General features: G+C 38.3%; 1 protein-coding gene across 7 annotated transcripts in view; it reads right to left on the bottom strand.

Annotated features, from left to right (window-relative positions):
* The window catches only part of LOC108080311 (uncharacterized protein CG43867), a 121763-nt gene that overhangs the window by 28790 nt on the left and 65063 nt on the right, over positions 1-27910 (bottom strand). For all 7 annotated transcript variants that reach the window (XR_011445487.1, XM_041775137.2, XM_017174996.3 and 4 more), the window contains one exon: positions 1480-1542. Coding sequence is in view for 5 of the 7 variants with exons in the window: in XM_041775137.2 (XP_041631071.1) it covers positions 1480-1542 (63 nt within the window). In the remaining 2 variants the exon portion in view is untranslated. Of the gene's footprint in view, positions 1-1479; positions 1543-27910 lie in introns of those variants that run through there.

Below are 27910 nucleotides of genomic sequence, written 5' to 3'. Positions count from 1 at the left end.
GTTTCAGTTCCGGGTTTTGGGCGGCTCAACCAGGAAGGAATTCAGAGGCAGAAACAGGCAGAGTTGGCCAAGGAACCAAGGCAAACATTGCCTGGCAACGGTAGCTGAGAGAGATAAGCCCCATGATCTAGCCAAAGGGGGAAGTTGTGGGAGTGTGTCGGGTTTTGCACAGGGAGAAATATGCAGACAGGATACTGAAGAGTAAAGATTCTTGGATAATGCAATCGATTTCAAGGTTGCTATATGTATTTTAAAAGAGGATATCTTTGGAAAATCAAAGTCGAGTGATTTTGATTTAATAAATTCATTTAAAAACTTGATTTAAAAGGTTTTTTTTTAGCAAATAAGATAGATACTTTCATCATTATGGCTTTGTATACAATTTAATATTAAATATTATTTAAATATATATATTTTTCACCCTAGAATCTCCCCTATTTCCCGCCGTGTCCTTGACTAAGGTAGAGGGGGGGCTGCAAATATTTGCATTTCGCTTGTTTTTTGGGGTGTTGCGTTAGGCAAAGCCAAAAGCCTCCGGGGACTTGTTAATGCAAACAATGCGCATTTGATATTGAAAGCATCGGCACAGAACAGTCCGTGTCCTTCGTCCTTCGTCCCATTTGGGGGTAGTTTAATGCTGGAAGCCAGCCTGCTGGCGTGGAGAGAAGCTGGCAAAGCTCTGCTTCGCTTGCAACCGCACGAACTCCAACGCAGGTCTGCATTAATGTGTATTTCCGGGGAGACGAAGGGTATATACATATGGGTGTATATATAGGGTGTTGTGGCCAGGGTGCTCCGGAAGTCGATTTATGTTTTGCACACACACAGGCCCCAACATGTTTATGCACGCACAGAAAAATTATGCATTTAAATAACACCAGAAGTTTTCTGTTTTATATGGTTTACCTAATTATATGATTAACTTTTTAAGTAAATTTGGCCTGAAATATTTTTTAAGTTCCTAAAGTCAATATTTCCTATGAAGTTTGGTTTTAAAAACACTTGAAAATAAGCAGAAAAGTATGCTAAAAAATATTATTTTATATTATTAAATATTTTTAAGCCAGAACAGCTTTTAAATTGTTTTTAAATTGATCTACATACACATTATTATTTCATTTAAAATGTTTTAAATATAATAATAATTTTTTTTTTTCTATTTAGATAATTTACTTGAGCTGGTGACAACTTTTCTGTGGATGTTTTCGGTCCAGTAAATGTTGTTGATTTTGAGCCACAGCTGTTCAGGGGACTCCCCCCCTATATATTGCACTGCTGCAACATCGTACATCCCCTGCTACAGGGGAGGCTTTGTCATGGAAATCCCTGGGCTAACCGCTTTTTAAACTGCCTTCTAATGATGCGGCCCTTGTCTAGGATAAAGTCTAGCCCCTGTTTTAATTTTTCCCCATACCAACCGCCGATAAGGATATACATATATCCTTATATATGTATACAAGACTGGCTTTAATGGCTTACCTTATCTTCGGCTTCCTCGGCGCGCTCTTCCGCTTCGATGACGCGCTGCTCCAACTCCGTTAGCTGCAAGAACAGAGGAGAAACCGGGTTAGGACTCAGGGAAATCATGTGCAAAATAACAGTCTGCATCGTCGGCATCTCCGACAGCTAATAAATAATAGTAGAAACCGTTTTTATTGGTTATCCCAAGTGTTAATTATATGACTTTCGCATGACTAAACATTAACTAAAGGGGTTTCACTCGATTAGGAAGGAATTATTGGGGTCTTGAAATCTTTAAAAATCGCTTTAAAATCTATGGTATAAGAGAAAGGTATTCAAAATGGCATTATATTTTTAAATTTAAATTTGTATTTTTTTTTTTCATATTTTTAGACAACTATTTAAGATTAAAAACAGTTCTGATTTAGTTTTCATTGTCTAAAATTTATATTTTTATTATTATTTATTTTAAGAAATTAAGTAAAGTCCGTAAAATGTTAAGATATGTAGTTTTGTAAAGTAAAGTAAAATTATTAGGATTTTAGTTTTTTTTCTTTTTTTAACCTTTAACTTTAAAAATGTTTATACCTCCAATTAAGCTTAGGTATTTTAGTATAAAAATTCATTTAATAGGCAATTTAATATTTATTTATAATTTTAGACGGTTCGTTCACTCAGATTTTATTGATATTTATTTATTTATTTGGTTGGTGGAAACCCCTTTCACATTTTCTGTGTCATGGTCTGTATTTATTAAATTTAAATAGCTTTATTTTTTTGTATAAATTTAATTAGTTTTTATCTTGATTTTAAAAGGGATTTGACAAGGTGTTTTGTTTTTTAACGTTTTACATTTACATTTGACATGTATGGTGAGTTTAGCTGATACACCGAACCACATCCAGTAACTCACCACCACTTTTGTCTAGACACACACCCAAGCCACAAAAGGACTTCCCATTATTTTTTAAGGTTTAGCTGTGGTGAATTCCTTGGACACAGCCCACAGATGGCGCCAGCAGTGCCTTTTTGTTACGAAAAAATTTAAGAAAATCGAAAGGAAAATCAAAAAAAGAGCAGAAAAAAATCCTAAAAAAATATAAAAACTCCAGCTAACCATCAATAAATCAATCTTGGAAAATGACACATAATTTGGCCACGAATAAGGATAATGCTCGTGCATTGGATAATTTTGTATTTATTTATTTATATATTTTTGTTGTTTTTTGCACCTGCTTTGAAAATTTGCCAACGTACGCGCAACCATTAAGGTAATCATCTCGAGCGCTTTTCCACGCTTTTCCGCAATGATGGCCTGTCATTAGGCCAAGAAAAAGGAGGCATTTCTCACCAATTAATCATCTTAAAACGAGGAAGGAGCAGGGGATGAAGAGCAGGAAGCTGAGCCTGCTGCCACTTGATTCCGCCTATTTTGAATGCCTTAAGTGCATTAATTTCCGCTTTTTATGCCATTCAAGTGGCCACTCAGGCAGCCCGCAGCAAGAGGCAGGAGGCGAAGGAGCGAAAGGGAAGCTATTGATGGATGCCTGTCAAATTGTTGTGCCTGCCGAGGAATACGAAGGAGTCTCTCTGCTGGATTTCTTTTCCCTTTTTTTTTTTGCAAATCGATGATGAATGGGTTGGGGTAGAAAAGGTGGAGAAGGAGGCTTGTTAAGTGGAACTCTCCAACTGATTCTGGCTTTTATTTTACCCTTTTCAATGGGAAACCTGCCTTTAGCCCAGAATTTGGCAAAGCTAAAGTCGTTTTTAAACGATTTAATTTCGTTTTTTTTTTAATCTACATATATTAAAAATAATACAATTAATTTCAAAAAATAAAACTCAGTGTAAGGTTAATAAATAGAAACTATTCTTTTTTCTATTCTTTTAAAAACAAAGAGTTCTTGGCCACTTTGCGGCCAACTGGGACCCTTCTCGGACACTAAAAAAATTGACCATTGGAATACAAATTGTGAAAACCTGTACTTCCGATGACATCTGGCTAGGAGAGAGCTAATCAAGTTGGCTTTGATTAACATTTATGTTGGGGACTGTCATTGCAAAAGACAGAGTGTGCAGAACAAAGAGAGAAAATATACGTGTAAAACGAACGTAACTATTTGTATTATTGGTGAGATTACCATCCGGTAATACACAAATCAAAATCAAAATGAAGAAAAAATTAAACAAAAAATTAAAAAAAAATTAAAAAAAAATTAAATAAATTGAAGAGAGACTCGGTCGAATCCCAAGGACCGAATGAATAACTAAGGCAACCTTTTGTAGCAGGTAAACTTCTCATGGCCTACTTGAAAGGGTTGGCAATAATTATATTTTAAATAATTCTAAAAAAAGGGTCACACTTTAAGAAAGAAAATAGTGCACCTTTTTGGAATCAGGTAAACTTCTAATGGCCTATTTGAAAGGGCTTTATTAAAATATTAATAATTCAGAATAATCTTATTATGAATAATTTTGAAAAGGGTGACACTTTATTAAGAAAGAAAGGGTCATACTTTTATAAGTAAGAAAGGGTCATACTTTTATAAGAAAGCTAGGTTCGCACTTTTTTTTTTTAAAAAGGAACTACAAGAACTCTGGTCACCTTTAATGATTCTGATATCACAAACGATATTGCATTGAATTTATTCAGTTTTTCTTAGTTTTTCGCCTGACTTTGGTTTGAGTTTTCTTTTGTTTTCTTTCATTTTTGAGGGGCGGGGGCTGTTGCCGAAAACTTGGCCAAAACTAATGGATTACACGAAAAGCTGGCTGGCAAAAAGTTAGGCTCGGCTTTTGCGTGCGTGCCAGCGTGTAAAGATTGTTGGACTTGGTTCATCCCCTCTCTCAGTTACACCTGGTTTAATCATAGGCGTTTTTGGCCTGCCAATTGGCGAGTTAATTGGAAGGAAACTGCTTCGGCTTTAAGCAGAAACATTTGCCATTAATTGCTGCAGGAGGAGAGGTGGAGAAGGTACCAGGTACAGGAGGTGCGGGGACAAAGCAACAAAAGCAGAAACAGAAGCAGACACTTCAGACCTCAGAGTCTGCAGAACTTTTACAACTTTGTCGTCGTTGCAACAGAGTCGCAGCAAAAACAGTGGCAAAATCACCGCGAAAACAGCGCTTGGAAAATGCTGTGTAATTTCCCAGCCACGAATGCAATTCCCGCAAACAAATGGCTCACACAATGCTGGCCCCCCTTCTTGCCTTTTGGCCAAAGGAGGTGACTTTGGCCATTAGTCGGTTTTAGGTGTCGTTGGCTCTGGCTGTGTTGCTACTCCAAAGTTGCCAGCGAATGTGCCACTAAAAGTTGTCCTTCCACCCGATTACCAGGATATGGGGTTAAAATGCACGGGGATCTTGATATGGTGGGGTTGGGGGTGGGACGAGAAGAAGCAGCAAACCCCTTTTACCTTTCACCTTTAAACTGAAGCTTTGTATTTCCTTTTTTAATTCGATTTGTATTGCTTTTACGGGGATATAACTCTGTATACTTAGCATAATCTCTGTTAAGGTGCCGGGAAAATCGATATATATATATATTATTATAATATAATATTTAATATTATATTTTATATATTATTAAGAATCAAAAAAATAGAGTAACTTGTATACATCAAAGCGGACATAAGCGGGTAGATCATCTAAAGATATTAAATACTTACAAAAAATCGAACTTTCCGCATTAGTTTCGCTAAATGCTCAAAAAAGGACTTGCAAACGGACGAAAAGCGGACGAGTATCACGCATAATCAGGATTATACTCGCTTATAATGTTCCGAAACCTATGACAGGTTATTAACTTTATTATTTTGTCCGCCTGAAATCCGCAAAAAACTATCGTTTTCAATATCATAAACGAAGTTTTTGTCTAATGGGTAGGGGAAACTTTCTGAGCTAATAAACATTTCTTTTAATGACTTGAAATATTATATCTGGGATTATTTTAGCTCTCAAACATCTCTTTTTTTTTCAATCAATTTTATTTGTTTGTATTTATTTCAGCTTTTAAACACCGCCCTTTGTTCATTCAATTTGATTTTAAGCCTTAAAAGCAACATATAAACACATGTGTAATATGATTTAATGACAACACAGAGCTTTACAAGGCTTACACAATATTTTATTTTAGACAAGCAAACACACATGGCTGGTAATCAAGTAATCCTAAACCAATTTAAACTAAAGCATCACAGCCTTTGTCACCGTATAAATCTAGATATATATATATTTAGATATCCTTTTGATTTTTATTGGCTTTCATTTTGAATGGGGTTTTTGGTTTTGTTTCTGCCCCCTTTTTTGTTGTCGCCTCATTTGAATTTTGTTTTGATTGCAAAAAGTTAATTAAAAATTTGTTGTAATTGAATTTTATTGCATTGTTTGTTTGCATTTTGTTTTGCTCAGATGAATTTCTCTTTATGTTTTTGTTAAATTATTTGTATTTTGTTTTTGTAGAGTTTTTGGTGAAGTTTTTTCTATATTTTTTTGTATGTTGTCCAGCCATTATGCCATTGGGTTTTTTTTTGCGTTTGGCCTTAATTGGATTATGGCTAACAAAAAAACACAACGAGTTGTAATTAAATGATGAGCTCCGGCAGCCGGGGATCATCATAGCCATAGCCATCGTCCTTGTCCAGCTCCGGTTCCCAGCACAACGGATTGCACACAATCTCAAAGGGCAGCGGTGTGGAGTCCTCTTCCTCTTTGGGTGGAGTAACCTTAAGTTTGGGCTGGGTTTGAGCCAAAGACATGGCCAGGGGCTTAATCCAAGGCGTTGAGGGGGGACACTCCATCAGGGTATCGCTGGCAAAACGCTGGCAGCTCAATAGATCCACAAGAAGGCCCAGAAACATAATGTGTAAGAACTGTGATGCCTCGACGCCCGTTGCCACTGCACTGACCAAAGTCACTCCGAAACCCGGGTGGCATTCGGAGCCCACAAAATTCACACACACACACACACACACACACACAGAATACACACAACACACAGAACACAGAACACACACAACAGCTGCGGCTCAACCGAAAAAAGCTGCGAATTGAGTAATCAGAATTGGCAAATGGATGGATTACCACCTGGCGAGGCGGAGGGAGAGCCATGGAAACGTGTAAAAAGCAAATGACAAAATTAATTAAAATTAAAATGAAAATTTAAATGAAAATGTAAATGATAAATGATATATGATAAATGAAAAAGAGGAGAACAAAAAAATGGTAATGAAAATTAAATGTCGCTCTCGCCCGTTGATTAAGGAGTGCGATCATGCATTATGCATTATAATGCTGCATCGGCCATTACGTAATCCACTGTCCATGTGCGCATTTATATACTTATGCCATTTTTTTTTTTATGCTTTTTGTTTATGCTTTTTTCGTGTCCACGTATAGAATGCACATTATAATTACATTTATGCGCGGCCATCAAATTCAATGGGGCTAAAACATTTGCATAACGAATGCCACGCCCCCCGGCTTACAGCCTGCCTGCATTTCCTTCCCTTCTTTTGCTCATTAAAGAACGGTGAAGAAAACCATTAGAATATATACCCGACTTTGGCAATACACTGATATAAACAAAAAAAGCTTTAAATGGGAACTTTTTAGAAATATATTTGTTGCCAGAACTAGTTGAGAATTATAGTGTCAAGCGATTGATTTTTGTATTAAAATTTTAGTCAGAAGCTTGCAACGCAGTGAAGGAGTCATTTTCAACCCCACAAATCATATATATTCTTGATCAGCATCAAAAGGCGAATCGATTTAGGCATATTCGGAGGGAATCAATTTTTTGAATTTTTTTTTTTTAATTTTATGAATTAATTCTCAAGAATAATAAAAAAAAAAATGAAAAAAATGTAATATTTTAAAAATTAAAATTAGGTATGCAAACTTATAAAACTAATAAAAACCAACTCAGAACAGTTTTCCGAATGAAAATTAATGCATTTTCGGCCAAGTTATCATAATGTTAATTTAAAAAAATTAAGCTTACTTCAAGACTTTTTTTTTATATACAAAATCTATTTTTAATATAAGATCTTATATTTGCAGGGTGAAGGAATCGTTTTCAAGATATCCGATTAGTTATGATGGATTTTTTTGTTAATTTAAAGATTTTCTTAAAACTTAACTTGTCCAAAATACCTCTTGCAAGTGTAAAATCCGAGGTTGAGGTAAATGCATCTGCAAATGGTGCGTGGCACGTTCAACAATTTAATTCTCTTTTTTTTTTTTTTTTTGCAACTCGTTTGTTTGTTTTCGTGTCTGTCTCGCTGTCTCGTTGTCTCGCTGGCCGCCTGGCTTAACGGTCAATTTAATTACGGCGAGAAGAAGAGTTAAATGAGGGCAAGGAGCAAGTAGAAAGGATGGAAAGGAAGAGCAACCCACCCACCGCCCAATGCAATGACAAAAACAATTTGCAATCTCTTAATCACACTCGCCCAACTCCACTCACTCTCTCTCTCTGTCTCTCTGTCTCTCACTCTATCTATATCCTTTTCTATATACATCTCTCACTCGCTCTCTCGCCAGGACTCTGTGATTTTAATTATGCTTAACAAGGAGCAGCAGCCAAGGAAGACAAATGAAGCCCGTTTCGTTTCCAAGTCCCTGGAATATTTCACTTTACATTTTGCACTTCATGAGGCAACATTTCTTAATATTCAACTGCCGGCAAATAATAAGGTGTCGAAATCGTGGAAAATAAGAATAAGCATTCTTCTTGTAGATTTTCCTTAGACTTGACTTGAATTTTCACCTAGCAAAGCATTATTTCTATTATTTCTTTGCTCTCTTGGCAGCTGCCTTTTGTTGAAAATCTTTTTTAAAGCCTTGGCCAGAGCTCTCTTGGCATTGTCTTTGTTGACTCTTGAGGCTTTTCAGTCTTTTGCTGCTTGGTTTTTGATTAAAGGAGGTTTTGTTTTGTGTTTATTTTATGTTAAAAGGGGGTTTTCCTTAAGATATGTTTTAGTTTTTAGTTAAGAAGTAGAGTTCTTTCTTGGAAATGATAAAAACAAGACTTGCAGAGGTTTATTTAAATTATTAAATGATTTAAGAAAGATTATTTAAAAGGCACAAGAACGGGTGAGAAAGTCATAAAGTTAATCACGAATTTCGTCAACAAAAAAACAACCTATTTTAAAAATATAAAAAACTTCTTAACAATTTCTAAAAATGTATGTTTTTAAATATATTATTTATAAAGCCCAATTTCCAACCTACTACTACTAGAAAATCTAGTTAAAAAATAAAAATAAAACCTTCACTTGATCATCCAATAGTTTCTTTTTCTTCTTAAATTTATTCACCTTCATTCCCATTTCGCATTTCATTCCTGGCCTTTTGCTCTTTTGCATTTTGTGCATAATTAAGAGATAGTAACTGGTGCGTGCTCAGCGTGTGACTCGCTTAATGGAGCTTTATATTAATTGCCGGGCATTAAGCTCTAAAAAGTGGTAGAGCCAAGGGGCTAGCCAGCCAGCCACCAGAATGGATAATGCATTGCACACAGGCTGGACGAAGACGAGGATGAGGATGAGGATGAGGACGAGGACAACGAGTCGTGCGAAAAAGTTTCGAGTGCAAAAGTGCGAGAGTGCGAGTGCCAAAGAGACAGAAAGTAGGCCAACTATGCGTTCTGCTTCTGCCAAAAACACAAAAAATAAAAAAAAAAAAACAAGCAAGAAATGAAGCTAACTATGGCACGCCGAAGTTTATATACCTTAGCTTACATTTTATCAACGTTTTCTGATTAATATCTGCAAAAATGTTATTCAAAAACTAAGTTTATAGTAAAAGACAGCCTAATATGTCTAGATCGCCTAGACTGCTGATGCTAATTGGGAATACATATACCTTCAAGTTAGGGAATTGCAAACTTCTGGTCAAAATTAGAATACCCTGAACAACCAAATTCATGTCAATTGCATGAAGGCCAGGCCAGGCCACACCCCCTGGGGCTTTCCTTTTTTATTTATATATATACACACACACACACACATATATATATATATATATATATATATAGACTTTTTTTTTGGCTTTAGGTCAAGTGGAAAGAACAACGAGCACGACAAGAATAACCGCAACACGAAAAAGTAGGTTAACATGGGTTAAGGTGTGTCATTAACTTGCCACAAGCAGCACACACATGGCAAAGCAAGGGGGGTGGTGCCAGAGGGTGGTGTGCTTTTTGAGTCGGGTTATCCCCCATATTTGCTGTCCGTTTTTTTTTGTTTTTATCGTTGCTTCACATGCAAAAAGCTAGTATCAAATATCAATTGGTTTTGAGAGCTTCAATTGTTTTGCTTCAAATTTTAGATATTTAAATGTAAAGCTTGGATTGCCTTGCCTGCGGCTTTCTCATTAAGGATAATGTGCCAAGGGCATTTCCTTGCAATTGCAACAGCACCTGCAACCTGGCGAAACTAATTACCAGCCCGGAGGCAAAGGACGAAGACAGCTTTAAGCCGCTCTTGTAGATCCTCCAGAAATTGACACAAATTGGCATGAGGCTTGAGGCATGGGGCTTGAGGCATGGGGCGAGTGGTAGTACATCAGGGCAATCAGATTAGACAACGTCGTCACATCATGTGCGATGTGCTCTTAACAGTCTGCTCCATCCTGTTGACTGACTTGGTTTTTCCGCTCCAAAAGCAGAAACAGAAATAGAAGCAGACCCAGACCCAGAGAAGCAGCAAAAGCAAAAGCAGCTACGCAACGTTTTTGCAGCTGCTTTCAATCATGACGCACGGATTAGGACTCAGGTTAAAGATTAACAATGCCAAACAGGAGCGACAGACATGACGGGCAGGAAAGAAAGGTGGAGCAGGAGCAGCAGCAGGAGCAGGAACATAAGCAGCAGCAGAAACAGGAACAAAAGCAAAAGCAGCAACGAGTAAAAGCAAGAACAGAAGCTGCCTGCTCTGCTAGTTAGACAAAAGGAACGTTTGCTCATGTCACGCCCACTATTAGTTAGGGCGCTGCACCATCCTGATGGATGGAATGGATGGATTGGATACTAGCTTGAAGTGGAAACATAAGATAAGATAAGCCGATTGCCAGGCAAAAGGAGCAGCAGCGAGATCAAAGGGGCAGAAGCAAACCAACTTTAAAAGGGAAAATACCAAGATAATTTAATCTTATATTATTATTACTTTCTTTTTACGTGTTTAAAAAAGATAAATAACGCGTCAAACAATGTCATTATTAACTGCAAAAAACACCTCTCTTCCCCTTTGGGTGCAAAGAATTTGATGAGCACACACAAACACACACTTGAAAGCCATTTGTCATAAGCCCTCAGCCCCCCAGTTCCAAGCAAATGGAATCCCAGGAATGACTATGACTTCAGTACACGACGAGCTGCCAGATATCCCAAAGCTATTAGCAGTTGATAGCGTCTCAAGGAGTAACAAACGAAAAAAAAAAGCGAGGAAAAAAGCAAAAGCAAGAAACCCAACTCAGTTTATCCGAAAGATAAGGACTATAAGGACAGCGCAGAGCAGACAGTCGAGGAATAACAATTAGTGCATACTTTTGGGCCCAGACAGAAACAAAAGAAAGGAGCTGCAAAAAAAAGAGAAAATAAATACGAGTCCGCGCAATAATCACAGCCAAGTGCTGCATATTTATAGGCGCAATCAAGTTAATTGCACAAACATCAGCCCCGTTGATAACACACAACAAAGGCAAGCCAGTCTCCACCTTCTCCATACTAATTAACTTAATTGTGGGCAGTTAAGGGAGCTCTCCTCTTCGCTGAAACTAATTGCCACTCGAAAGTTCAATGCATTCATGGGAAATTCCTCATCTACATTTTCCACTTCGTCTCGATTTTCAGGACTCTCTTCAAGGTCCTGGCAGTTGCTTCAAAATAATATTTGGCGAAACTGGCGAAAAGTCCTTGCGGCTCCTTGATGGAATTATGCAGAAAACAACTTGAGCTCAATTCTTGATTTTCGTTTGAAACGTTGACTTGGCAATACACAGAGAAAATATTTAAGGGATATATAAATAAGTAAATAAATAAATAAAAATATAAAATAAACAGGCTCTACTATTAAAAGCCACAGAAATCAAAACAAATTGTTGAAACTACCCAAAAGTATGCTACAAAAAAGTACACCAACCAAATTACAATGCATTTCAAAAGCCTAATTTGAGACATCTTTGAAATAGTTCTTAAAAACCTCACAATTTCTCTGGCTTCCTACCCCTTATTTTCTCCCAGTGTCTGAAATTAGCAAAAAAAAAAACCCCGAATTAATCAGAGAGTCTTGGAGTCTGGACAGGAACTCCAGCAAAGCTCTTAACAAATCTCTTAAGCCCGAGACAAATCCTGTTAAGGAGTATCTCCGTTTCCATTTCCATTTCAATTTCAATTTTTAACTCGTTTCGCTTTTTTGTTTACTTTTTTTTTCCGGCTGAAGGGCAATACTTGCCCCTCGCATCCAGTGTTTTGTGGTGAATTTCAATTATCCCCTTTGGAGCTTGCATTTTCATCCCCCGCTCTCTCACTTTCAGCTGTTCCACTTCCTCTATTTTTTGTTTTTTTATTTCGAATTTGCCTTGTATTTCATTTTCAGTTTTATGCATGAGACGACGCCTAGTTTTTCATTCGACCCTACTCCTTCCCCATCTCATTTTTTTTCCAGCTCCAGCTCCAGCTCCGGTTCCTGTCCTCCACTTCATCTTCTTCTTGGGGCGCTCTCGCTGGCCATTTACGCTGTAAATTGTTTGCATACAATAGAGGCAGAGGCAAAGGCGGTTGTGGAGCGGGCCAGGCAGGGGCCTAGTTCGAAACCCCGGCCATTTGTTCTGGCCAGGCCAAAAGGGAGGGAGAGCGAACGGAAGAGAAGAAGGACTCAGGCCCAGGACTCTGGCTTCGGGTCTTAACTTTTGGCGCGGCTTATTTGTGCGGCCAGATTAAGTTTCAAATTGATGTGCGTTTTGAGTTGGCCGGCAAACACGGAACGGCGTCGAAAGAATCCAGGGGGATTGGGCCGCTGCTAGTTTCCTTCGTTGCCCTGATGAGATGAAAGTCCTGGCCAGGCCCTGTCATCATCAGTGAGTGCATGATTCCCATTTTGCGCCAGTAAGCCGTCTTTGATGGCCAAACTTTAATTTGATCATACTCTCTATATATTTTTTTGTCTTGGGGTTTTGTTTCCTTTTTTTGTACGTTTTTTTTTTTTCTATATTTTTAGTAAGAGCCGATAAGCTAGTTTTTAAGGCTATTTTCACACGGGCTTGGGTCCAGCTAATCTGCAAGAGGTTAAAGGTTCTTGAAGGCAAAAATTACCAGGAGGAAGAAGAAAATATAATATTTTTTCCAGGTCAAGTGAGACCCTGCCATGCAGCACAAGGCGGAACAATGGAATTGGGACTTAAAAGGACATATAAATAATGATAGTGTGACCTTGCCTAGCAGCGGAATACGGAACACTTAAGACACATTGGTTTGTCATGCTTTTTTCTTGTCTTTAAAGCACAAACTTTGACCCGACGCTTGCGTTAAGTACTCAACTGACTTTCCTACATAAAAATTTCTACTTATTGAAAAAGGAAAAAAATACAGGGAAAACACCAACACACACACTTTTCTACCTAGCTGATGTCTCTAAAAAGTTGCTGCCTTTCGTTTTGTTTGTGAGTTACTTTTATTTTGCGGCGTGTGAAAGCGAGAAAAAGTTGCGCATAAAATTTCCATATCAGCAATTTTATTTGCAACAATTTGGCAACACTTTTGTGCGGTGCGATGGTGCAGCGCTTTGGCTGGCGGTGACGTATCAATTTCCGCTTGATTGCATTAAAAAAAGAAATAGTAGGAGGGGCAGGGGCAGGGGCAGGGGAAAAAGCGGCAAAAGTTTTCCTTTACGGCTGCTCCCCACCTCTGGGTTGTTGTGCTTGTTGTTGTTGTTGTTGGCGCAAATTAAGTTTTTGGGCTGCAAATACGATTTTTGCGGCAAACGAAAATCGAAAATAAAGTTAAAAATTTTACCGTTTTACTTGGATGTATCTGCTCCTTCGTCCTTCGTCGAAGGGAAAAAAGTTTGCGGCTGCGGGAAACTTTGGCGAGTGCAAAAGTTTACAATTTCTGCACACAGTTCGCTCGCTTGCCTGCGTCCAAGTTTAAAGGTTAATGATACCACAAAATAAGTTAAGGACCCCCCCGAAACACACGCAGAGGAAGGACGGCAGGACGGGAGGAGGAGGGACTCTACACGGAAATAATGCCCCTGATTGGATTTGTGCATTGATGCGGCCACGTTCGCTGTGTTTGCTACGTGCTGCAGTCGGGGACAAATTGCCGGTGTGACCAGGCGGGTAACAAGTCGAGTGTGACCCTGCACTGCAGCGGGAAACGGAACACTGCAATTACCAATTAATGGGCAATAGTAACTTTGATTTCTATTATGCTTCCTTTTCTTTATTTCACAAATTGTAGTTTAATCGTAACGTTGCTCCAAAATATATGTATGTGCTAGTAGCAATTCTCAATTGTTTTCATTGAAGCTAAAGCGCCTGTCGTATGGATCAAAGTCCAGACTCATTTGCGAGACAAACGGCATTTGATTCGCCTGACTTTCCTTGTTCTCCACTTTAGGTAATTCCCTTAGTTCAGGAGGTCTCGAGGGCTGAATGTTTTGTAGATCGCCCGGGGGATTATCGACGTTATTTCTGAGACAGCAGCAGGCTCGAAAAACTGTCATTACAAGCCCCATTTTTACTACTTCCTTTCTCTTTGAACTACAAGGGCGAACTGGCCAAAAACACTTGCAACTTGCCACATTTTAGAGAACTCAGAGATCTTGGCTAATGGCCAAGTGGTTTGACTGGGAGATAAGGCTTATATGAGTCAATCGTTTAGAGGAAAGGTTTACTATCTTAAGTTTTTTTTTTAATATTAAAAGTAAAATAAATTGAGTTTACTAGGGAGGCAAGTTGTTTTGATTAGTAAAGTCATTGTTTCAGTAAATTAAACACCCGCCACTCTCTTCCAGCTCCCCTGTGTCATTAGGTAAATTTCCAAGTCGGATTCTCTGCTCCCTCTTTGCCTGTCATGTTAGTATCCCTTAAACTCAATTGTGCGAATGGCAAATGGCAAGCCAACAGATGTCTGTGAGTATGTTTTCCACTCCTTTTCCTATACCTAACACACACACACACACTCACTCCCCCAACACACACAGTTGCTCGTCGTCGGGCTCGTCGTCTCCTTGGGCTCCTTCTTGTTTATTGTTAGCTTAGTGAACATTTAATTGTTGTTTACATTTGTATTTTGGTTTATTCTATAGCATTTCCCCCCTGAAATTTCCTGTGCTTCCTTTTCTTTTTAATAAGATTCCCATATAAACAAGAAGGAAATGGAAAATCCTCCTGCAAAAAATTTACATTTTAATTTCTTTTAATTAAAGAAACAGAGCCCCCAACAAAAAAATATCAACAAAATAAAAATACATTAAAATGTTTTTCCTTCTTTCGAGCAACTTTCTCATTATTTTCCTGCTTCCCCGTTGCTGTGTGCTTTGTTTTGGGAAGCGGTGACAGCTGTCAATATACAATTTAAAAAGGATTTTCACTCTAAGTACTGGGGAGGGAGATGAGGAAAGGGGAGAAGAAGCGCCACATAAAAGAGAAACCGGCAGGTGAAAAGTACGTGAAGCTATCCCAGGCCCAGGGTCAAAAGGGTAAGAGCCTGGCAAACATCTGGCGGCTATGATTACAGTTTCACTTCAAAGGAAAGTCCTCCTTTAAGGCAATATCAAGCTTGAAATGCGGTTTAGAACAAGCTAAATGCTGATCAATTTATTATTTTCCATTGTACACACATTCATTAGATAAAATCCGCTCAGGGATAAGCCATAAAATGCATTTCAAACAGAAACAATAAAAATGTAGGAAAAGCAAACAAATTGCGGATGCACTTGAGACCCCAAAAAAGCAAATCTCCAACTGGACAGGAACAGGAAGTGCTTCATCACAAACACACACACACAAGGAGAAGGAGGAGCAGGATTCGATTCTGCCTCACAATTGTCGCACGTAATTTGGTTTTGGGTATCTCAATTTCTGCTCTTCGGGACATACAGGATGCCAAGGTGGCCCTGTGCAGCAAGCGACGAATCAATTTCTGACATATGGCCTGTCAATGAGCTTTGACGTGTGGCTCCTGCTGCTCCTGCTGGCAAAGATAAAAGGATGTGCAACAGTGTGGCAGTGCGGGCAGGATGCTAAGCAAACATGACACCAATGGACCACAGGACCAAATCATGACTCGGAAAGGCACAACAGGAGAAAACAGGAAAAACTAGAAGAGAGCCAAGACTGGGAGAGGAGAGCAAAGGCTTAGGCTACCCAGTAGACAAAGAAGCGGACTGAAAAATGTCCGCCAAAGACATTAAATACGACCGTAAATCGGACTTTCTGTTTAAGATTCGCGAAATGCTCAAAAACGAACGCGCAAACGGACGAAAAGCGGACGTGTATCGCATATAATCAGGATTATAACCGTTAAAAATGTTTTAAAAGTCCGCAATCGAAATATAATTTCCTAAAATGATAGCATTTGCTGCCAGAAAACCCCTTAATATCGTTCATGAGACAGAGCCGAGTGTTTTGTCCGCCTTAAACAATCGCCAAACTATCGTTTTCAATATCATAAACAAAGTTTTTGTCTTCTAGGTAAAGAAGTATGAGCTGGGCATGTGTTTGTAACCATTTTAAAGGGGTCCGGTCCTACTCCCCTCCAACAATTTTCCATTTCACTTTGCATCTCTTGCCAAGTGTATTTATCTTGCAGCCAGCGCTGAGATACATTTTCAGATACATTTATATCTGCCAGCACAAAGTTTACGTTTTAGAAACATTTTGCGCAAATTGAAGTATTTACCTTTTTGGTCAAGGCTGTGTGCCCGAGCAAACTACCCACGTGCCGCCGCCGCCGCCGCGCCTTGCCCTCGGACCATTTCTCCATTTCAGCTTCATTTGCTTTATGTAAATTTTTAGCCATCGCATTTTCCCGTACTCTTGCCAAGCTTTCAGTGTTATTTCCCAGTGCTTTTACCGACTTGCAGTTGTCCGTCTGTCTGTCTCTACCCCCCGTGGTCCACCTGGAGCCACGTTCCTCACCTGTCAGCCAGTTGCCACCCGGGCGCAGCCATTTGTCTCACTTCCCTTCCCCCCACCAACTTCACTGCCTCGCATTTTGGCTCAAACAAAACGTTGCGTAAGCGTTTGCCAAAGTTAAACCAAAGGGGCAGGAGGAGGAGGAGCAGGAGGAGGACCTCTTCCCACACTGCATCCAGCTTGGGTCCAGAGGGAAAGCACTAACTGACTATCGCTTACTGGCGCGGCACATGTCTGCACGTTTATTTCCTCAACGCCTTTTTTTCGGTGCAATTTTTCCTGTTCTCCTTCTTCTTCTTGGCTGGAAATTGCATTGCGCTGAAGCATTTTTCCGGCTCCAGCTCCAAGCTTCAGCTCCCCAGCCTCATCAGCATGGACAAACTGCACACACAAAAAAAAAAGAAACCCCTTTGCCACCCGCCAAACCTTGCCATCAGCATCCATTTGTTTCTTGAATTGCGGCGTGTTACGTTTCATTTTCAATTTTCATGGCATTTGCTTTTGTTTGTTTCGGTTTTTCTGGGGGGGAGTAGAAGAAGGGTGTGTGGCACTCCTTTAATCAGGCTTCTGAATCGATTTTAAAAACCTGGACTGATTCCAATCAGAGAAAAGGTAGCTTAAACAGTAGCAATAGTGTGGCCATGCCAGGCAACGGAATTGGAACACAATATTAAAGCAGTACGTTTTAACTATATAAAATTATTTAAAAAATACGTTATTCTTCGCCTAAATAATAACTAAAATTTGTGAGGGGACTAGAGTCTTAATAAATTAATAAATTAGGAATGCAACCAAATGCCCCCGAAAATGTACTCTCCTGTGGTAGTGTGACCATGCCATGTACCGGAATTGAAACAGTTAATAAAAGTCTGCAATGGCAAAGTTCGATTTTTGCTTTCCTCGCGCTCAACTCATTTCAACAATTACTGCAAAGTCCGAAACAACTTTTTTATTAAGTCATTTCATCGTTAGCCGAAATGAACAAAAAAAAAAAAAAAAACATATACATATATATATTAAAAGCCAGCGGGCGAGACAGAGGCGCAAAAAAGCGGCTGGAAATATAATCATAATAAAAGTGAAATTAAATAAAATGAAAAGTCATGAAAAACATTTGCACTTGTTCAAAAAGTAAGCACAACAGAATCGTTTTTCCCCAGAGTGGGAGTGGGAGTGGGCGGCCGTTGTGGGCGTGGTGTCCATTAGCCAAGAGGAGGCAGAAGAAAGAGATAGAGATAGAGAGTGAGCGGCAGGACTTGCTCGTTCTGTCATTAAATATTTACTTCGCGCTCTCATTTCTTTTACTTAGGCAAAAGGCTCGCCGAGAGTTGAGCGCATCGCATTCCATTAGCCGACTTCCCCTTCTCCCTGACGCTATATATATATATGTATATAGATATATCCGCTTCTGGGCACAAGCCAGATAAACATAACCGTTCCGTTTTATGAGCAACAATCATTGCTTTTGATTGCCATCCTGATGGCTTCAGCTTCAGCCAGGCCCAAAACCGGCACCTCCTTCTTATCCTGGCGAAGGTGTAAAATGCCGCATTGCTCAAATTTTTTATGGCTCACGCCTGCCTGCCAGCCAGCCTGCCTGGTAGGGAGAGTTCGTCCCTCCCTCCCATCCTCCTTTATTGTGTCGTTCTCATGATTGAAACTCATTTGGCCAGGCTCTCCTTCTAGTATCCGCCAGCCACATGGCTGTTAAATTGATTGCCGGACAGGTGAAGGAGGCGGCTTGGGGGTACTCCTCCTCCTCCTTCTCCTCCTGGCAATTGTTGCTCTCGATTTTGGATTTTAACTGTGATGGGCTCATTAGTTTTGGTTGCGGTTCTGAGCTTGCCTCTGAAGGGAAATTGGCCACAATTTTCTAAACTATGTAGCGTCAAGTGTTGCGCCTGAGGGCGTCTCAAGTTGTGTGCATAAGGCGAAACACCTATTTAAATGATATGCTTAATTATTTTACTAATAATGGCGGATAGTCAAAAAAACAACAGCTTTTCTGTGCGAGAATATGATTAACGCTGCTTATTTTTGGTCCTTCGAGCCACATAATTGATAAATTTTTAGTTTTTGAAACATATTGAACCTTGAAAGGGATGTTTACACTTTTAAACAATAGTTTTTAAAAGGAAAATGTTCAGGAAATTTTTTAAAATATTTTTAAAACATTTTTAAAATTCAGCACAACTGTGCGTATACTTGATATTACTCTACCTTGCTCTTGCGGCACTTAATACCTTTTTCTGCGTTTAAATATTCTCATGTATATATTATAGAAATACTACTATATACCCATGATCTCTGCTTGGCAGCTGAACATCAAGAAATGCTGATTAAGGACTTCAGAAAAATGAGACTGAAAAATTGACGAGATTGATGAGAAGGCAACTATCCAGTGACAAGCCTGGTAAAGCCACCACTACGAACACAACCACCACCACCTGAGCCCGGGCGAGGTTGTATCAACTTTAATGAAATTTCCTGCATATTAAGCTGAAACTTCCGAAGGAATCGCGAAGCGCGGAAAAAGCAAACGACCAAGTCCAGAACGAGAACGAGTACAGGACTCTGCTGCGTTGGCTTCCTTTTTAATTTCCGTTTTTATGCGTTTGCCTCAAGGCGGAGAAGCAGCAGGAGGAGCAGGAGTAGGAGTAATATCAAAAGTAGGAGCAAGAGAGGTTACTGGCACACTTCACCTGCTTTTCTATGCAACACAAACACCTCAGCCAAGGACCCAGGTAACAAACGCTGATGTTGCAAATTAGTGCCCAAACCCAAACCCAACTCTCCACCTCCGCCTCCGCCTCCTTCTCCACTCCTGCGGCTGCTGATGATAAGCATAAAATTATCGACACAAAAAGCAAAATTTGTGTAATAAAAATTTTAATTAAGTGTATTTCTCGTTTTCTCCTTGTCTCGTTTGTTATTTTTTTTCAGTCTGTTTCTGTATTTTTTTTCTTTTTTTTTTTGTGGCGCCCAGAGCGATGACAGCGCTCCATCACACGGATGGGATACTTGAGCTGCAGGACTATGGCCACGGATCCTGGCTATCATTGTTGGAAATTTATGCAAATCGGTTTTACCCACCATCATCTCCTGTCACCGCCACCGCCACCGTCACCGCCCACTGAATTAAAAGTGAAGTGTTTCAGCTGCAGAAAGGACGAAAAGGACGACCAGACAGGGAGACCAAACCAGACAGGAGCAGACAAAGGCAGGCAGCTAACGATTAACGCTTTTAATGAGTACTAAACTCGCCTACGCAATTATGAGATAGCAACAACCCCGTAGTAAAGCTTCTACCAAACCAAACCAAAACCCAACTCAACCCCCCTTTTTGGACAGAGGCGTGGCTGCATGGCGCGTGATTGCCGGCGGTGAATAAAGCCAACGATTTCCATAGACAGGCAACAGCAGATAAATCCGAAAAGCGGGTCGGCCATAATCGAGGGGGAAATAGAAAGGAGAGAGGTTTTATCCCATGGCCAGGCTTTTATTTCCGTTTGTTTTTTTTTTTTGGGCCCGCATTTATTGAGATAATTTGGCCGAGTTATCAGTTTGCTGTAAGCCACTAAAAACTTTAAACATTTCTGATAATTTTCTGGTTAAGGAAATGGTTAAGAATTAGGGGTTTTTGGTTGGAAAACTATACAACAAATAAATATTTACATAATGTTTTATGTATTTTAACTAGTTTTTTTATGGTTTAAATATTTTTAGATATATAAATATCATATTGTGTTAATTTTAAATGAAAATTTCCTTCAATTGGTTTAGTTTTAAATTGTTGAAAATGTAATTTAGATAAGAAATTTTATTAAAAAAAATATTTACATTAGGTTTTAAATATTTCAATTAATTTTTTTAAAAAAGTTTAGTTTTAAAACTAAAAAATTCTCTTTTAATATTAGTAAAAGCATAAAAATTAAATGTAATACTCTCCTTCTCTCTCCCTTCTCTCTTAATCTCTTCTTTTGTTTTTCAAGTACAAGTCTCCTTCATTTAATTTATATAGTATTTCTAGACATGGCCAACAGTTGGACTTAGCCAAAGGACACAAGGCCAAGGATGCCAAGGATCTGCTGGCAGAACAAAGCCGGAAACTGCGAAATTTATGCGTCGCCATTTTCAAGTCAATAAGCGCATTTATCTTGTCCTGATGTCAGGACGAATGCAACGCGTAAATTTACGAGAAAATTTATACAACTCGTACCATAAAAAATCTGTGAGAATTTAATTTCCCGCCTTTTTGAATGTAAGAGAATTTATATTAATTACTTAAATGCTCGAAATAAATCAGCGGTTGACATTCTCAGAGGAAAAATCTGTTGGAAAAGATTAATAAGAGCAAGGAATTCAGATTCAGAGTTCTTAAAATACCATAAACATAGAATTCATCTATTAAAAACCCAAAATAAATTCAATTTCAATGATTTTCAATTCGAAATTGATGAATTTAATTACCAGCTTTTCGGCAAAGAAACTTTCAATTTCCCACTGGGGACCAGGAGTCCTCCTCCTGCTTTTCTTCCTCGACTACTTTCAAGTCCCTTTTCCATTCCCAATCGCTCAGATTTCCCTCAGATTACATTTCATTTCCACTTCGATTTTCAAGGCTACGTGCCAAACAGTCAGCTAGCTAAGGATAAAGGAATGCAAGAAGTCTGGCCGGGGAATCCTCGGAATCCTGTGTGGATAGTGGCGGACTCCGGACAGAGACACAGAAACCAACCGCAGTTTCGCCTCCTTTGTTGACTATTCAAAATTCAATCAAATGCATTTTTCTTCTTGAGAGGAGCAGCAGCAGGACGAAGGACTCACAATGGCAGCCGGCAGCCGGGGCAGGCAAATTTCATTTTCATGCTTTTCCCCGAAAACCCCCTTCGCGAACCCCTCCCCCATTGTTGTTGGCCATAAAAAGAAACAGTTATTAGGGAGCGAGCGACCTGTCCGGCAAAGATTCTCTCCTCTTCCGAAAAGGGCAAAGGGAGCGTGTCCTTAGGAAGATTATTATTATTATTGCTATTACTATTATTATTACTGCTGGCACTGTGCATCCACTTTTGGCTGCCACTGTATTACATTTATTGTTATTTTCATGCACTTCCTTTGTTTCCATCTGCAGGCCGAAAAGTTGCAGAATTGGAAGATCTTGAAAGATGCCAAGAGAATCTATCGGTTTTAGAGGAGAATTGCGGGGGAATTCTTCGAGGAAGAATAGGGAATTTTTTGGAGAAAAATAGCAAATTTTTGTTTGTCTAGAAAATGTAAAAATAGGGACGCCTTTGTTGACAATAAAGAAAATATTCTTCGAATAATAGGGAATTCTTTGGAGACTGATAAAGAAATATTCGGGGAAAAATAGGGAATTCTCTGATGAACATTAGGGGATTATTTTGAGAAGAATATGAAGGAAATATTAGTCGAAGAATAGGGAATTCTTTGGAAAATGGAGGAAATATTTTTCGAAGAATACGGGATTCTTCGGTGATAAATTGGAAATTAACTGGTGAAGACTAGGGGATTTTTTTGAGAAAAATATGGAGACAATGGGGAAAATATTTATCGAAGAATAGAAAATTCTTTGGCAACTAATAAGGAATTCTTAGGTGAATTCTCTGGTAAATATTAGGGGATTATTTTAGGAAGAATAGGCTATGCCATGGTAAGGAATAGGGAATCGACTGGTGAAGAGTAGGAAATTCTTTGGTGAACAACAGGGAATATTTGATGAAGAGTGTGGTGTTGTTTGGCCAAGAATAGGGGGTTTTCTGGTGTATAATAGGGAATTCTTTTGAGAAGAAAAGGGGAATTCTCTAGTGTAGAATAATAAAGTTATTGATAGAGAACAGGAAACACCTTTATGAGGAAACTTTTTCCTTAAGAATTACACTTGTGTATCCGAAAAGGTTTTTATTATTAAGGAAATTAGGAATAAGTACATAGGGATATTTTCAATTCTTCTAAGAATTCAAAATTCATCTATGAAGAAGACTTTATATTTAAAAACCTACAAAAGTGTTGACTTAGAACTCCTCTATTTTAGCCAAGACTTCCTCTCTCCCCCTTCATCACCCAAAACTTCCCCTTCGGATACCCCACTACCCCTCTTCCTTCCTGGGTTTTTGTGTTATTCTTCCGCTTCGATTATTTCGCTTTAGTCCTCGGCAGCGTGTCCTTGTTGTTTTCGTAGCTAAATTAGCTAAATTGCTTATGGCAAACTCACGTAGCTAACCGAACCCCCTTGGACCGCCCTTAAAAACAAAGGAATGGAATGGTGGGGGCGCGGTTTTTGTTGCTTTTGGAATGCGGAATGGAACATGGAGAACTGAAAACTGGGAGTTTTAGCTTTCCTCCTTCGGGGTTTTTGTGTAATTGTTAATCACAGAAAGTCCATTGCCGTCCAGACCTGTTCCCCTAGCTCTTTTGGTTTTTGCATTTACAGTTTACCAAAAATTGTTGTGCGATTTTTGTTTTCATGGTCCATTTGGCTTTGGGAAGGTCAAAACTTGAGGGTGAGGAGGAGGATGTGGCATGGAAAATCTCTCTTTTGCTGTTTTACTGTTTTTACTCCCCAGCCTCCTTTCCTACTCCTACTCTCTCTCTCTTTTTGTGTGTACGTGCAGGTGAACGCATAATTAGGAAAATTCCTTTGTTGTTACTTCGGTTTCAGGGGGAGGGGAAAAACGAACCGAAAATGCGGAGTTTGCACTGAGATAAATTAGGGGTAAACTAATATGTTATAATGGAGAATATTTTTACCGCAAAAGTAAAGGTATATTAGATAAAATATAAGAAAATTTAATTAAAAGCTTTTCTCCTTTCCTATTTGGAAATTTCTAGTAGTTTTTTTTTATATATAAACCCACTTTTTTTTTTGGCCAGTGCCCCTTTCATTTCAGTGAGTCCAAGTTTTCCTGTTTTTTTGGCAGCGAAAAAAAATAAAATCTCATTTGTTTACACTGCCATTGAATCAAAGCGAACAGAACATTTAATACCCGGGAAAGCGGATAACCCACAGCTCGCCCCACTGAGATGCCTGCGTCTCCGATTTCAGCTTCAACTTTAACAACGTCAATAGAATCCAATACCATTCGTCTCCCATTTCCAAGGACTTAATACATACATACAAAGAAAACGGATCCGGAAAAGCACAGCACAGAGACTCACCTGAAAGCAGAAAGAGAGAGAGAGAGAGAGATGAGTAAAAGCGGGAAAATCAATGTGTATCTTTGTGAGCTGGTGAAACGGTTAACAAGTCGTATGAGTAATTTTACGAGAAGGGAAAATGAAACTTTTTATGCCAGGACGAGGGTCTCAGGACTCTCTGTGTGTGTGTGTGTGTTGCCTGAGGACCCAAAAGATATCCAAAAAGTGTGCCGCACACACAGAATTTTTATTTGCGCACGCATAAAATGCCATTTCTAATTTACGATCTTTGGAGAGGCCAGGAATTGGGCCCAGGACTTGTTCCCAGGACTTGGGCCCAAGACTTCCTTGCCACAAAGCCCCAAGCGGCAGCAGCCGCCTGTTTATGATGAATTTTCGTTATTTTCTTGTGCTTTATTGTTATTGTTCTTTGTTTGCTGTTTTGGCTGATTGCAGCCATCCCCCCCCCCTGCCCACCGACTTCATCTCCATTTTCCTCCTGCTCCCCTCCTCTCCCCCCCTCCCAACCATTTTCGATTTCAGCTTGCACACCTAAAATTATGCAATAAAAGCGGGGAAAGATTTCTCTCCTCTAATTAAATCAGCATAAAAGCAAGCAGAGAGAATGTAGACGGAGATGCGCTACTCGGGAATGCCAGAAACACAAAATTAATGATGTGGAAATTGCGCAAACACGCATCGAATGCTTTTCTTTTTCCCAGCACTTTTCCCTTTCCTCGCTCGTTAATTTTTGTGGGCGGAAAAATGCGGGCGGGAGAAGGTTGGCCAGATGTACATATATTATTTATATATAATTTCTAAGGTCTAGGTGTGATTGGATTATTTTATATAATTATTATTAATATATTATTATTATTCTTATATTATTTTTCAAGAGTGTGACTTCAAGTCAATTGGAAATTATTTAGAAAATTAATTGTTTTAAAAATTAATTCAAAATTTAAAACTAGAATTACAGTTTAAACGTTTTTTTTTTAAACTAACTAAAATATAAAATTGTTAATAAAAAAAATGTTAAAAATTATAAATAAATACTATATATAATTCAAATAAATTTTGTATCAATTATTTTCATATTCTTCTCAAAAACATAAATAAAAATAATTATTTTCAACTTTTTTACATTTCCAAGACACCAATTTAAATATAAAAAGTCTAACAAGTTTATAAAAAACATTAAAAATACCTTAAATAAATTAACTTTATCACTTCCCAATTATAATTTAAAATGTAACCCATGTTTTTTCTATTTCCTCAAATTATTTTTCACTTTTCTACGCAATTTCATCCCCAAAAAACATCTGTTTGCATTTGGTTTAATCAATTTAATGAGAGAACTCCAATCCCCCGGAAATTTTTCATGCTTCAATATGCCGAAAATTTGTCAATTGAGCTAAAACCCTCTCGGAATCTCTGCCTGTTTTGGCAAATAAAATAAGGAGAAAATAAACCCCGCGGGAGGAAAGGACTCGCCACAAATTTCACGCAGCATATTTTTTAGCGGGGATGGCGAGTGGGGGCGAACAAAAAGGGGTGGCAATCGTACGCAGGCTGCATACATAAATCAATTTCAATTAACGTTAATTAAATACGCATCAAGTGGGCATGACCACAAAGGCAAAATAGGAGGGGGGAGGCAGGGCAGGGAGAGATTGGTCTAGTCTCCCCTCTCTCTTTTCCTGTTCTCCTTTTGCCTTTTTCCATAAAAAAAAGGAGATTGAAGGCGCCTAAGAAACGCAGATTGGCATAGAAACCGAGAAAGCCCCAAAAAGTATGCACTACAAATTGAAAATGAAATGGTCAGAGGGGTAGGGGAGTGTGTGTGTGTGTGAGTGGTGTATGTGTTTGTATTAGGGGTGGTAACCACCCCCTGATCGCCCCCATCTAGAGCGCCACGCGTCTGTTTTGCGGTTATGCGCTTGGCTTGTCACGAGACCAGCGCCCAAAAACTATACACAGGACCATCAAAAAAAAAACCAGTAACCAACCGAGCTATATAAACAAACGAGAGGTTTTGAAAGTCTAAAAAGCAACCAGAAGATACCCTGTAAATAAAAAATTTATTAATTCAATTAAATTATTAATAAAAAGGTTTCTATCTATGATCCTTTTGTTTAGACTATATTTTTCCTCTTAATATTATTTTTCTTCCGTTTCTTTGTGTTCACTTTTCTCAAATTCATTTTCTTTCTTTTTATTTTCTCTCCTATTTTAAACGTTGTATTTATCTTTTTTTTCATAATTTTCTTTCTCATTTATTCCCTCATTTTCTTTCTCATTTTCTTCATAATTTATTTACTTATGTTCATTCTCTTCATTTTCTTTGTGTTCATTTTCCTGGAGTTCATTTTTCTGAAATTCATTTTCTATCTAATTTTCTTTATTATTTCCTTATATATAGTTTTTTCTTATATTCTTCCTTACTTTCTTAGTGTTCATTTTCTTCAACATATTAATTATTATTAGATTTTAAATTAAAATACTCATTAAAGAGACCTTAAATAAGGCATTCCTTTTGTATAGGGTATCTAACGTGGAACTCCCCAAATACGGGCAAACAAGCACACACACACACACACACACGCACAGACATAAACAAACACAACCAACTCCAACTGGGAATTGCGAAAAATTCCGTTCTGAAACCGCAATGATGCGGCTGACAAAAAAGGGAACAGAGGAAGGGAGAGAGCGGGAGAACACTCCAATCCCCGGAACCCGGAACCCAAAACCCAGAACCCGGTGCCCAGAGCTCTATGGATACCGAATCCCCCGCCAGTTGCCGCCAGAGAACAGACACAAACCCATCTAACATTACACAAGTAACAAAGTCCGCTGCCTTTCCCGGACATTGCATTTTTTTTTTCCACCCCCTCAATTTTTGGCCAAGGGCCTGCAAATGACATTGATATTTTTCTAGTTTGCCACAGTCGCCAAGGCGGAGAGTGGGGAAACCCCCGTAGAGTAAACATTTCAGCCGACAAGTAAAGGTATATAGACCTTTGAAATACCCTGTAAAATTCAATTGGGAAAGTAAAAAGTAACATTAATTAGGGCTAGCACATAATATCGATACTGAAACGGTGCTATAAATCGATATTTTTCTATTTAAAATTTCTTGTTTGAAATAATCAATTTGAAATTATGATAACTTGGCAGAAAATGCCCTAATTTTCATTCGGAAAACTGTTCTGAGTTAGTTTTTATTAGTTTTATAAATTTGCATACTTAATTTTAGTTTTTAAAATATTAAATTTTTTTTCATTTTTTTTTTAATATTCTTGTAAATTAATCTATAAAATTAAAAAAAAAATTCCAAAAATTGATTTCTTCCTGACATGTCTAAATCGATGCGCCTGTTGATGCTGATCAAGAATATATATGATTTATGGGGTAGGAAATGACTCCTTCACCCAGAAAAAATATGATCTTATATTAAAATACGATTTTGTACTTAAAAAAAAAAGTCTTAATTTTTTTAAATTAACATTATGATAACTTGGCAGAAAATGCCTTAATTTTCATTCGGAAAACTGTTCTGAGTTAGTTTTTATTAGTTTTAAAAATGTGCATACTTAATTTTAGTTTTTAAAATATTAAATTTTTTTTTATTTTTTTTTTTTTAATATTCTTGTAAATTAATCTATAAAATTAAAAAAAAAAATTCCAAAACTTGATTTCCGGACATGTCTAAATCGATTCGCCTGTTGATGCTGATCAAAAATATATATGGTTTATGGGGTAGGAAATGACTCCTTCACTGCGTTTTAAGCTTTTAACTGTAAAGGTATCGAAATTTAAAGCGTTAATTTGTATTTTGTGCTACTTTAAAGTTCTTCAATGAACCCCTATTAAGTAGAGCTAAATAAATTCCAAAGAATTTCCATTAAATGAATTAAATCGAGCCTGAAATCTGCACTGCTGTTTCTATATCATTATTTTAAACTGCTGCCCAATGAGAACTTGCCTCTACTGGTACTCATCCCACCAAAAGAAAAACATTCCCTTCTCGTTTACGTTATTATCGCTTTACAATTTCTTTGCCTGCGTAAATCATTCACAACACAAAAAAATGTATATTTATATACATATTTATATAGAAATGTAAAATTAAAGGCTCTGCCACCACCCGCTT

Source organism: Drosophila kikkawai, chromosome X, assembly GCF_030179895.1.
Source record: "Drosophila kikkawai strain 14028-0561.14 chromosome X, DkikHiC1v2, whole genome shotgun sequence".
In the NCBI taxonomy this organism is placed as follows: Eukaryota; Metazoa; Arthropoda; class Insecta; order Diptera; family Drosophilidae; genus Drosophila; species Drosophila kikkawai.
This window is presented reverse-complemented; position numbering and strand designations above follow the sequence as displayed.